This window comes from Lytechinus variegatus, chromosome 4 (genome assembly GCF_018143015.1).
Source record: "Lytechinus variegatus isolate NC3 chromosome 4, Lvar_3.0, whole genome shotgun sequence".
Taxonomy (NCBI): domain Eukaryota; kingdom Metazoa; phylum Echinodermata; class Echinoidea; order Temnopleuroida; family Toxopneustidae; genus Lytechinus; species Lytechinus variegatus.
This window is the reverse complement of record NC_054743.1, coordinates 34940427-34954431: the sequence shown is the minus strand read 5'-3', so window position 1 is coordinate 34954431 and position 14005 is coordinate 34940427. Positions and strand designations below refer to the sequence as shown.

Genomic DNA, 14005 nt, shown 5'->3' with positions numbered 1-14005 from the left:
AACCATTTTAACGTGTTTTTTGTCATGCATGTGTACAGCAATATATTTGAAAGAGAGTGTGATAATACTTAGTATAAAAGTGTAGCTGCTATGCAACCCTTCACTCACAAGTGTTACAGTTGTGGTCTGAATATGCAGCCCTGCTAAGTGAGACACTTCTGAGTGATACTAGTAGTTTTTTTTTAATAAAAGCAGTAACTGAAAATAAGGAATAAACTAGAAATAAATGGCTACTGTATGATTTATTTGCAATAAAAAAATGTACACTGTACATGACTATTGGTAATAAGCAAATATACATTCATACCTACATGTACATGTAGGCATAATATACATGTACTGAAAATTTCAAAAGATTAATTTTAAGGCTGGTATTCTTGAAAGAGCTTTTAATCGTATCATGGTTACAGAACCTTAGATTATGCAGATTTATTGCAATATCGCATTCCCTGAATTGCACCACTTTGCCACAAGCATGTATGCACTTTGATTTTTTTTAGTATACATGCATGTGATGAAATACATGTAATAATCATCCAAAAATGCAGTCCATGGCGATGAACATGTTTTGTACCTCTTTCAACTTACAGGCCTTTACATGTATGTACACAAATGAAAGGGACAATTGTTGGCTAAATCTGTTCACACATGTTCCAGGCATCCCAACTGCAAATAAAAAGGTTAACAGGTAGGCCTACAGGCTACTTAGAATTTGTAAAAAAAATAAACAAGTCATTACTTCATTGGTAAATTCAAAACCTCCTGGAGTTTACAATTATTACACATCGAGTAGGATTGTATCATATCCCTTTTTCTGAAAACCGATCACTGTCTCACTTTCTATGTTTTCTCCACCAGAATTATAATGGAATAGTATGATTATTGCCAAATAGGGAACAAATCACTCAGTTGAATCCAAATGTGTTCACTGTTTGCTTGGTATCAATTCAAACTACGCATTCATAGACAAGGATCCCTTGAACTTCATGATTGTGATGGGTGACAAATATCACAACCCAGGGGAGAACAATTACCAAAGATATGGAAACAATTTTATTTACATTAATCATTGAGATAAACACACTCTAGACACAACAAAATTAGATGATTCATGCTGAATTCTCTTACAAACATACATGCACATATCCAATCTCTTAAATAAAAGCACACATTTTCCTGAACTAGATCAATAAATTTTTCTCAAAGTTATGACAATTCTAAAAAAATACCTTCAATATTACTAAAGTTCATTGACCCTAAATGACCTTTGACCCTTGGTCATGTGACCTGAATCTGGCACAGGATGTTCAGGGATAATTGACTGCTCTGTCCAAGTTTCATAAACTAGATCCGAAAACATGGCCAAAGAAGATTGTTGACTCTAAGTGTCCTTTGACCTTGGACATGTGACCTGAAACTCGGGCAGGATCTCAAGTGATACACCATAACCCTTATGTCTTTGTTTCATGAACTAGGTCTAAATACTTTTTAAGTTAAGACTTAAGACGGCAATCAAAAACTTAACTGTGGTTAAGATTTCGATATTGCTTCAATGCTCAACATGGTCGAAGTTCAACTCTAAATTACCTTTGACCTTGGTCATGTGACCTGAACCTCAAGCAGAATGTTCAGTAATACTTGATTACCCTATATTTTTATGTCAAAGTTTCATTAACTATTTTCATTTACTTCCTGAGATATGATGTCATTTCAAAAACTTAACCCTGGTTAAGAATTCAATTATGAGGACAATGCCGCCACCAACGTCAAAAAAGCAGTGCCTACAGTCTCGATTTGCTATGCAGGGGAGACAAAAATCATAAAAAGAATGGCCATTTATTTATTTTTTGAGATAGCCATGTGTTAAGAGTTGGGCCCATTTCTGTTACAACTATATTTCCCCCTAAAATTGCACCATTTCATCAATTTGAACATATTTCTTATGTTTGACATCATATACTGATAATATTCTGAAAGGAAATTGAGGAACTGAAATCTATTATATCTATTATGGTTATTACATTATGAATAAAATGATTTCATCAGACTCATATCATGGGATTTGTCATATATCTTGGCTTCAAAGACAAATAGACCAAATGGTGACAACTGAAAGTCAGCAGGTTTAATATAGGAAAAAATGTGAATATATATAATGAAATCTTCTCTAAATCCCTTTGTGCCAGCATGATAAGTGTCGCCACTTTGTGATGTGTCATCTGCACACATGATTTAACATAAAGGAGAAAAATATTAATGGCATCAGATGAAGGCTTTATTGCTACTAACAAGTATTCAGCAATCAAAATTATTTAAGAGGTGTGCTTACTTATTTTACCAGAATGAATTTGAAGATTCAGACAAATCAAATTCACCAGTGTCAGAATCTACACTGTCAAACTTGAAAGCATGAGGTCATACCTAACAAATAACAATTACTCTGCTTTTTTTTTGTTTTAAACTTTAACTTTTGCAGCATTTCTAAACTTTATTGAATGTGTAATTTAGCCCAAAAATATTTCTCTCCTTTCCTTTTTTACATCTAACAGCCACAGTACATTTCAAATTGGATTAATTCATGATAAGTTTGATACTACATACATTAATAGGTATCCTTAAAACTTAAAAATGAAAACAAGACTGGACTCACTTTTACTTATGGAGTAAGCCAATAAACGCCAAAATTACTACACATTAGGTACTGTGATGGAAAATATATATATTAGATCCACCTTGCATGCATTTTTGTTTCTTTTTGTGAGGAAACAATTTGGTATACACATGTCCAATCGACTGATTAAAATCTAAATTTGAATATAAACTTAATTACTAAGGACAACTAAAATATTCTTAGTAATTCTCTCAAGAATAATTTAAACTAAGTCTCATTCAATTCTGGGGTTCAGTGGCTGGATATTGTTAAGGTCTGTATACTTTGTCATATTGCAATCTTTATCATTCTATCAACATATTTGCAAATAATGTCTGGGGTGTCCTGCCCAAGAATAGGTAAATTTAGTGCTTTGCAAATTGATTCTGCCGAGACAGTTTTCTAATTGTGTTCCTTATCCATTCATGGAGACTAGCAGGGTCAATGCCACTGAAATGGGATGAAGGAAAGCCAGGGAACCTGTGATGCATTCTTCCTGATTGACATTCAAAGATTAGCTGTGAATGGAGGTCTACTGCAAGTGCCACTGCATCTTTCCTGTCCACCTTGTGCCTTGATGAAGGTCGGCGTTTCCTTCCAGGGACTTCTTTGTCAATGTCCTCCAGCAGTTCATTAACCCTCTGTGAAGATCGACTTATTCTCTCTATATTCTTCTTTGAAATCTTTCCACGAAGACCCCTACAACTTTCCTTGAATACCCTATTGTGGTGTTCCATGAGACGATCTACTTCCATATTACCATACTGTCTGCCACTAGGATTGGCAAACCGATTCCACACCAACTCATATGACAGGCGAGGTGACAGGAATACATGCACCTGAGCCAACAAGCGCAGAATGTGGAAACTGTATTTTGGCTTCTTTGCCGCCTTACAGTGGAGAAGTAGGAACTTGTGGAGCCGGATTATACGTTCCCCATCTCCATTCTGCCGTGCATCTCGGAAATCCATGGCGAGCAAGCCCATGCCCAGTGCCACTCTGGAATAGTTGTAGACACCATCTTCTGAAGTGGGAGATGGCAGTTGGATTGGTTCTTGGTGTGGATGTTTATCCTTGATGTGTTTTTGCAGATTCTTCCTGGAAGCATATGTTTTGTTGCATTTTTGGCAACAGAAGTCCTTCTCTTTGAAGTTAACATTGTGACAGATAGCGTAATTGTCAACAAATGACCCCATGATCACATTGGCATAATTGTTGTAGTCACCATGGACATTCAATTGAAACAGGTTCTTTGTAGGTGTATCTTCACAATCCTTCATACCAAAGAAATGGAGAGCAGCAGCCAGGACCAAAGCGATTGTGTATTGCTCAATCAAATGCTCTGCCGCATTAATATTCTTTATTGGATCCTGCGTGACATTGTGTGTTTTGAGAAAATTTCGTGCCTGGTACAAGGTCCCCTTGTCTCCAGCAGAAGCAGGGTCATACAGCACCTTCCACACTACCTGCAAGAAATAATTATAACATTTTTTAAAGGTATGTATTTATATTATTCATGAAGAAATCTAATATTTTTTCAAAAGTTCAAAGGCTTGATGTCAGATAGCAATAATTGATCAAATCAAAATAGGTTATGTGAACTATCAGGATAAGATTTAGCCATGAGAGAGGAAAAACTGAAGATTTTCGATTTTAAAAACTTGTACAAATAATAAAGGATTAACCTCTTTAACCAATATGGGGTAAAAATAGATATCACCAACCCCAACCCCACCCCCAAATAGAGAAAAATCTGCAATTGTAGTGGATGTTTCGTTGTAAGAAGCAGTTAAAGATGTCACATTTTAAGGTCTCATATTTACATGTAGGCCTATGGTTCCAAGTTATCTAAAAATATGCACACAAAATATCAAGTCATAACAAATTCAATTACAGAATGTTGACTTATAAGGAATCAAACCTACTTGGTAAAAGTTTGCAAGTGTATGGAAGTCTGATATGACAGGAACAAGTCCTTCTAATCTCTGACTTGCAGTTGAGGAATTTCTCTGCTCTTCTATACAACTACTTTCACGTTCACATGTGAGCAAATCTCCAGCACTGATGACTTTATGTGGATTTGATGTCCCATGTCCTGGAACATAGCCATGAAGGTGATGCATGATATGGTATATCCCATCTGCAGTGTTTTCATCGTGCATGAGAACACCCAAATCAACCTAGATAACAATAAATTAAGACACAAATTAAAAAACTAAGAGCATGCTTTGTTAACAAACGGCACTGGCTTTTTTTTAAGTGTACATATTCTCATAATATATCTTCAATGATAGATATGTGCTCAAATGAATGTGATTTTAAAAAAAAAGACATTTACATTTTCTATGAAAATGCATGCCAACTGCTGCTTAAAATTGTACAAAATTTATTTTACAAATGGCAGTTAAATTGAGTGACTATAACCTGATAAATTACGAATATGAATCTAGCATTTCATTTGTTTTAAACTGTTTTTGAGTAAATAATGGTATTGAGGTCTGTATATACATGTGTACATTTATTTTACTATGGAACTGTCAGTTTTCAGGACAGTGCGCTATATAAATCGTTAATTTGTACAATTGCTCAAGATAAACAAGGCTGAAAATGGAAAAAAAAAATTACTCTCTTCGTCCTGCCTGAGGGGTTCGTGAAAGTCAATATCACAATAATTTGCAGGATGGTAGAGATTGGAGAATAATGTACATGTAATCTACATGGTTGTATCTAGGTCAATTATCCTAAATTCAAGTTTCATTATTTCTTTTCATAAAGATGTCAAAAATTTAGTGTCAAAAGTTGAAAGAAACATCAAATTCAGAAGTCAGCAAGTGGCATGATCAGATAATTTGTGTATTGTAACACATTTATTGCGAAATAGGGGTTCACTGGAATTACATAGAGATATTACTTGGTTAAAGGACAAGTCCATCCCAACAAAGAATATTTTTCCTTTTAAAAAGAGAAAAATCCACTATGTATAACACTGAAAATTTTATCAAAATCTGATGTAAAATAGAGGTATTACATTTTTAAGTTTTGCCTAATTTAACAAAACAATCAAATGCACTTTCTCATCGGTATTCAAATTTATGTTATACGTGAAATATTCTAATTTTCACCTCATTGTGGAGCAAAACAAACAATTAATTCCTCCCTGAACATGTGGAACAAAAAATGAGATGAGTGAGCGACATCATCGTCTGTCTTATTCACATGTCACTGAGTTGTGCATATCACTGTTTTGTTAAAAATATGTAAAACTTTACAATGTTATAACTTTCCTTTTATTTGGATGAAATTTCCAGTATTTTGCCATTTTGTTTTTCTCTATTTATTCAAATTAACATTTTTCACCTTTGGTGAAACGAAAGGTTAACCTTGTCCATCGTGGGGTGTATATCCCCTGCAAAAATGTTATGACTGTGCCGCCCACTTCCAAGAATCAAAGAAATAGTGAGACTAAATTTGTGATGCCCGGGCACGTGGTGGCAAAAACTTAAATACATGAAAGGGTGGGGGCGGGGGCTACTTTATGTGATTGCATATATTAAGTAACATAATTAATTTATGTAAAAAAATTTAATGAATTTACGCAATATACCTGTCCAACAGCATATTTTGCCTGTTTATTCTCTACCTCCGTGCAAATTTTTGTTACAATTGACTCGAGATCCCCGGGACATTAAGCTCACAAAATAGCCTAGAATGGTTAAGGCACTCTACAAGACAGTGATCAAGAATTCATGTAAATATCTGAACTGTGCTTACCACATTTGACTTAGCTCTTGTTTCCTCCATATGCTTATGAGGTATTGATGATTGTAGCTCCTTTAGTTCTTCCTTCAGTTTGGGCATGTACTGAGAAATGATTTTGCCACACAGCACTTTCCACTCATTTCTGAGGGACTCATTGTCTCCAACATTGGGTAAAAACATCTCGGATTTAATGTCATCAGGATTGAAATCATCCTTGTTCTCACTTGGCAGATGGTGCCCAGTGATGCGATTTTCAATGGCCAATATGTTCACCATATGAAGATCACTGCCGTAGTTGCTCCTTGTAGGATGGCGAGCCTGTATAAATAGGTCAACATTATCGGCCACCACTTGAAATCCTTTATCATTACGAGTTTTGTTCAGAATCTCTAAACCCACAAAATCTTGCTCTTCTTTCAGCTTCAGTTCCTTCTCACTTTCCACCTCAATTTCCTTTGCCCATTCTCTAACCTTCTCATCAAATCCTTTTCCCAGATCTGTTTGCACTTTCTGAACAGTTCCATATGAAGATGTCACACCCCGGGAATTTAGTCGTGCATATGCATCCTTTTTGCTGGCACTCTCCTTTAAGATTAAACTGTTGATTACTTGGTGAGAGTTCATCTGTTGGTTCCTGGCATTAAGAAGAATAGACACTGCAGTCATTTGCTTGGGGAGAATGGAAAGTTGAGTCTTTTGTGTGTTTGAGACAAGGGTGTCACTTTCGCTTATGGCTTTCACTGATGCTAATATACCTGGAGCATGCTTTGTAAGTTCCTCTTCTTGCTGTTGGAACTGGAAACTCACCAACGATTTGGCATCATGCTGCCGAAATGCTGACTGTGAATTGGGCAGGCACAGAGCAACTGCTTCATTCTGCAGTTCTTTAAGGAAATCACTTTGAATGGCCTGTGGTACAGAAAAGGAGATGAAAATTGAAGGCTTTTGGAGCAAAGAGATGCACAACTACATTGTGTGAATTCCCCTTCATATTTTGTGCACTGTCTGCACCAGAACTGCTAACCAAACTGTTCAAGAACATTCAAGAATTTTAAAGCTGAAAATAAGTAATTTGGTGGGCGATCAGTACTTTCAAAGAAATAATGTCATGGAAAAGACATACCGTATTTTTTAACAGAAACTTTATAAATCAGTAACTTGTAGCAGTATTCTTCTCGATTTTAGTACTATAATGAAACTCAGTTTCAGAACAATGAAGATGGCAGCTGTGCAGTAACCAAAGAAGAAATCCATGATTTTCTTTCTTTCAAGACTGCCTCTGTATCTTGATATCACTGTCCCGAGATCCAAAGTTTCCAAAACGTTTGTAAAAATCATCAAGCTATTAGTGCACTTAAAATGGATTCATGTACAAGTACATGCAGATCAAGTTTTACAGATAGATTAGCAAGATCAAGAATTATGTTGAAGTTTAAAAAGGGATCTCATTATCTAAGATTTCTTGCAAACAATCCTTTTTATAAGCATGCAATTTTAAATATGGTACATGTACACAGACTGAACATTCACACAGACTCAGCAGAAACGGGTCTTTTATAGTTTAAACAACGATTGCTAGTGCACATGCGGAACATTGATGAATAAATACCTTGGTTTGTTTTGAATGGTCAATCGAATCATGCGGATAGACTAACTTGGTTCTCGATTTCTTTGCTTGCCAGTTGCTTTGAATTCCCTAGAAAGAAAATCGGAAAGCACATCAATTAGAATTCCTCAATATAAAGGTAAAAAGTTCAAGGGCTTTGTTTATAGATTTGAAACCAAATTTGTATTTTGTGCATTAAAATTGGCATAATTGATTGAAAAATAAAAGTATTTCATACTCATAATGAAATTAAAATCGGTCCACCTACATAGACAGACTAAAAATAACCTGAGACTAGATGTGCATACATGTACAATGAATGAGGATAAACTTACATGTATAAAATGTCAACTTACTTTAGTATACTTATTTTGTTTATAAGCATTCAATTTCCATGATTCATTATTTGGGGGAATATGACCTTTACTGTTGGAAATTCAGTATAGAAATTTGTAGTCATCACTTACTACCAGAAGTATTTCGAATATCAAGAGCTTAACAAGTAAATCGGTTTAATTGATTTACAGAAAATTACAACATTGGTCAAAAAAGGGGTTCAAAACGATTTAAAACATTTTTAAACAATAAAATTGTTTTATTCGTATTAAAGGTTAAGTCCACCTCAGAAAAATGTTGATTTGAATCAATAGAGAAAAATCAAACAAGCACAATGCTTAAAATTTCATCAAAATTGGATGTAAAATAAGAAAGTTATGACATTTCAAAGTTTTGCTTATTTTTAACGAAATAGTTTATGAACAAGCCAGTTACATCCAAATGAGAGAGTCGATGATGTCACTCACTCACTATTTCTTTTGCTCTTTATTGTTTGAATTTAAAAATATTGTAATTTTTACGAATTTGATGATTAGGACCTCCTTGCCTGAACCACAAAATGTTAAAATAATAGAATTCCACATGTTCAGGGAGGAATGAAACTTCATTTCACATGACAATGAAGAGAAAATCAAAATATTTCATATTTCATATAATAAAATACAAAAGAAAGTGAGTGAGTGATGTCATCAGTTTCCTCATTTGCATACTGACCGAGATGTGCGTATAACTGTTTTGGGAAATGAAGCGAAACTTTAAAATGTCATAACTTTATTTTACATCCGATTTTGATGAATTTTTCAGCAGTACATGCTGGTTGAATTTTTCTCGTTTTATTCAAATCAAGTTTTTGTTGGGGTGGACTTGTCCTTTAAAGGAGTGCTCCAGGCTGGAAATAGTCACATTGAAATAGAGTATTAATTCACTGAGCAAAATGCTGAAAATCTGATAAAAATTGGACATGGAATGAACAAATTTAAGGTATTTAAAGAGTTGCATTATTCTGGTGAAGCAGTTCCAGGCATGTGTTCATGAACATTCAATGAGAAAACTGATGTCTCATATTCACTAAAATAAACTTTATTCAAATATTTTCCTTCAAGAACAAAAAAATATCGGAATAACAACTGATCAAAGGCATTACATATTCACTGTTGCAACTTATTTCATTTTAAGGAGACACATCATTCATAACAGTATGAAAAAATTAAGTCTGATTTTATGTAGTAGGATATCAAAAAAGAAAATGGAAAGTGGGGATGTGACATCATCAGACCATCTGATAAATATTCATATATAACAATGTACCCAACTACAAAGTAAAGTCCACGATATAACTGTTTACACTATATTTGCCTATTTTTTTTTTCATTCTGTAACTTGCTATTTGTTATATCTGATTTTGATGAAATTTTAAGTATTTTCCTTAATGAATTTTAATTATATACAATTGTATGAGTATTCTCAGCCTGGAGCATCCCTTCAATAGAAGAAGTATATTACAACTCTTGTTAAGGGTAAAGTCTGATACAAATATATGAAATTACCGAATATCCATGAGAAAAATAATTACCGGTATTGTAAAGAGAAATAGCATAAAAAACAATCTGTTTTCTTTTCTAAGAGAGGAATCTTGTTTCTTTTTAATTCTCTAACTTGGTTTTCATCATACAAATTCAAATAGTGCAGAATTCTGCAAAACCAATCAAGTTGACAGCATTTTTTGGTGAATTTTGTGAATGTTGTGAAATTCAAAAAAATATTCTCATTACACCTCCTTCAGCGAAGACATCCTTAGTTGGCAATGTGGATATGTTACACTATCAGCATCTTTGGCCAAATGCTCGAAAATAAAATTACTCTCATATAATTATGATGCATGAATTGTTGTGGAATTCATAATAAATTCAGATTGAATTCATGAAATATCACTGAGAAATTGTGGAGGGGGGGGGGGGGTTGACTTGATTAAGAACCTTTTTATTTCTTTATTTTTCCTGAAGACAGGAATATAATTCTGCAGCACATTTTGGTTATAAAAAGGGTTGGCCTATAATGCATTGGATAAATGTGTGAATATTTTGAAAATACCTTGTCTCTTTTTCAAAGTCTTCAATGCTTTTAAAAGACATTAATCAAATTAGTAAAACCCTGATTTATGTACATACACTGAACAAACAAAACTTGTAAAGAAAAGTTGATTTTGTACCTGATTACATGACTGTGGAGAGGGTACCGGAATTCTGGATATTCCTTGAATATTGGAAGAGGAGGTCCTCTCCGCTTCAGTTACTTGCGATCTCTTTTCTTTTGGCTAAATCAAATTTAAACAAAATAAGAAGCCAAAATTAACAAATGCATCTAAAAATTTATAAATCTAAATACTTTTATTATAATTTTTCATGTTGATCAATAAGACAAGAAATTTAGTAAACAAACATTCCAATAAGTTTCTGTCATTCCAATTAAAGTAACATTACTCTTTAAATATTTTTGGTACGCCTGTATTGCTTTCATGATATCATAAGCTTTATTTTGGTCAAAAACATCTTTTCTTGTCAATATATCAGCAGAAATAATTAAAGGAATATACCCAAAATTGTCGAGCAGATATCACAACACCTATTTATCAAGCTGATTTAAAATGCATGGCCTTTAAACATTTGATGTTTTCTTTTAAAAATGCAAATTTGGAGCAAAACATTTACATTTATGTGAGTTCATAATTTGATTAATGCAACGTCACAGTAAAGCTGTATAGAAGTATGTGTGTCTTTTTTTCTGGGAGGGGGGTTGAATGGTGGGACCGAGTTCATATAATTATCAAGAAACATATTGTAGAGGATTCTTCAGAAGAAAACAGGTAGCTATCGGCATCTTTGGACAAATGCTCGAAAATAAAATTACTCTCATATATGATGCATGAATTGTTGTGGAATTCAAAATAAATTCAGATTGAATTCATGAAATGTCACTGAGAAATTGTGAAGGGGGGGGGGTCGACTTTTTATTTCTTTGTTTTTCATGAAGACAGGAATATGATTCTGCAGCACATTTTGGTTAAAAGGGTAGGCCTATAATGTATTGGATAAATAAGTGAATATTTTTAAAATACCTTGTCTTTTTTTCAGTCTTCAATGCTTTAAAAGACATTAATCAAATCAGTAAAACCTTGATTTATGTACTTACACTGAATAAACAAAACTTGTAAAGAAAAGTTGATTATGTACCTGATTACATGACTGTGGAGAGGGTACCGGAATTCTGGATATTCCTTGAATATTGGAAGAGGAGGTCCTCTCCGCTTCAGTTACTTGACGTCTCTTTACCTGTGGCTGTAAAGTAAAATTTTATAAAATTAAAAAGCATAAAAATAACAATGCTCTCTGGTGATAAATCCACTTAGAACTAAAAAAGTTAAACATCAATTAAGAAAGTAGTTCAATATTGAAATCCTTAATGGAAAGTGTTAAGATAATCACTTAGAGGCTCAGTTTGGATTACAAAAAAGAAGTACAAAATCTTGGTGTTATTCCAGCTAAATACCATCTGAAGTAAGGTCTAAAACATATCATGTAATTTTCTGTTTATGTTCTTTTAATTCAAGATAATTAGTAAAAACAAAATAGTTTATACAGGAAAATGTAATAACAAAATATTGGGGAAAGTTTAAAGGAAAATTTATCAAATATTAAGAAGGTCATTGTGTTTTTTTTCACTATGTGATGTCGAGTACAAACAGCTGCCAGCAGAGGTTTGTAAGTACAATAATAGTCTAGGCCCTACATGAATTTCAATGGGTCATAATGACTAAAAAATTGTTTTCTTTCAGGAGCTGGTGTGAAATGATGTCTGTTGTCATATATTATAAACAGTCTAGTGAAGGAACAATAAAAAGCATTTTAAAAAGATTTTTGCTGATGAATGATGACCACTCTACCCTTACCTCTTTTTATACTAGGCCTAGTCTACTTTGATAAATATGTCACCACTGGCACTAGACCAAGCCCATTTATCCACCAGGACTATAAACGTTACAGTTATGTACCCAAGTTAAAAGCTTAATTGTCAAACCTTAATTTTTAATACGAAGAATCATTAAAAATTGTAAGCTAGGCTTACATGTCTTGACTTGAGTCTTAGAGATCGAGGTTATAATCAATTAATGCTCATCATCAAGCTTTGAAAACTGCATCAGCCTACTTACCTTCGATTTCGGAGTCCCTGGAGAGAATGATGCAGTCCTTTTGGGTTGTGTTCCTTTTTCCTTTGGTGTTATTGAGACAGAAGTTATTTTCATTGTGATGTTTGCAACTGAATTTTCATGTTGGTCTTTTGTTTTCCAGTAGTCTCTTGTTAGTTCTTCCTTCAAATTAAGCAACTTCTGAACATTGTTCAATTTTCTGCAGCACATTTTACAAATGTAGACCGGCGGCGAATCGACACTGACATTTAGAGTTTCATCTGTCACAACATCTTTCAGGAGCTCAAACAAGGCGATTCTGGACTGTAGCAAATAGTAGTTCTTTCCAGTTATCAATATATTTAAGCCACATATAACACACCATCTGCCTCCTGCTGCTGATGCCATTTTCAATACATCTAGCTAGATTAGACTTCTAATGACTTCATTATGGAAATAGGATGGAAGTTTTCTCAGTCACAGTCACAGCAGAGCCAATGCCAGGTGGCAATGAGATTTTAGATCTTTAGATCTAAAAACTGGGCGATAAACTACATCACATAATGATTTAGATAGATCTAGCCTTTCTAGGACCTATTTGTATTAATTATAATATCATGTACTGTAGACCTCGATCAACTAAGTCCAATGAAATCAACCCAGTCATGCAAACAACCAATTTGAGGCCATGTGGCCCCTGGGGAGCTGGCTTATCACGGAGGTCAGGAGGTCATTTCATGGAAGCTGCCCCGTCCTGACTTGCCTAGTCTAGTCATTTACACTGTAATACTTATTCCACGGATGAAATTAATGGGTAAGAAGATTTTTTTTGGCTAGCACGAGATGTGGATATTGAATTGTCATGGCGGTATATGTCTATTTAGTAGAACATCGGTCACATCTGTGTATTTCCGTCGTCCTTGGGGTGAAAATGTATTTTGGTGGAGAAAAAAGTTTGGTAAGAGAGACTAGTCGTACCTGTGGGCCTCTGGTCTGGTTTCCCCTGACCCTCCACTGCCCATTGACCACGATGGGGGGAGGGGGTCAGCATCTCTTGATGCTGCCAGAGCCAGAGATGTTTACCAGCTGTTTCCTCCTTGTGACTGGTGTAGTCTACTTATTCAAACTTTGATACTTGATTCATGGGTGGAATCATCTGGCGAGGGAGCAAGGCGCTGAATAGATATTTTTTAAGTGCATGAACACAGAGCCTTATGTTTATAGTGTATAAAAAAAGCACAACTTTGCAATTTCAACCCTGTTTGAGGTGAAGTTGTTTGGGTAAAAATGTGTCTTGTTTGGTGTGTGAGACTAGGGCACCTGACCCCCTACCGTGTAACTTGTTTGATTGATGCGTAGCTTTTCTGACGCAGCAAAGTTTTGTACTGGACCTTGGTGGGGAGCGAAGATGAGTGGATTGGCGCTGATTAGAGATTGGGAGACATGTGCCCTCTATGTTAGCTTTTGGGAA

General features: G+C 34.6%; 1 protein-coding gene across 1 annotated transcript; it reads right to left on the bottom strand.

Annotated features, from left to right (window-relative positions):
- Nucleotides 1–1650: 1650 nt before the first annotated feature.
- Nucleotides 1651–13991, bottom strand: LOC121413915. The gene is made up of 7 exons (XM_041606918.1): nt 12559–13991; nt 11582–11686; nt 10561–10665; nt 8019–8105; nt 6422–7318; nt 4576–4830; nt 1651–4116 (listed from the first exon to the last, which is right to left on the bottom strand). Exons 1-7 carry the CDS (start codon nt 12940–12942, stop codon nt 3016–3018), a joined length of 2934 nt encoding a protein of 977 aa, XP_041462852.1. The 5' UTR covers nt 12943–13991; the 3' UTR covers nt 1651–3015.
- Nucleotides 13992–14005: the final 14 nt, after the last annotated feature.

Bases quoted from the DNA above. Each gene is read 5' to 3' on its own strand.
- LOC121413915 (XM_041606918.1), bottom strand. From the start codon at position 12,942: ATGGCATCAGCAGCAGGAGGCAGATGGTGTGTTATATGTGGCTTAAAT. The intron at 11,687-12,558 runs GTAAGTAGGCTG...TTTACTTTACAG, and splicing joins CAGGGACTCCGAAATCGAAG to CCACAGGTAAAGAGACGTCA. The intron at 8,106-10,560 runs GTACAAAATCAA...TTTTCTTTCTAG, and splicing joins CTCCACAGTCATGTAATCAG to GGAATTCAAAGCAACTGGCA.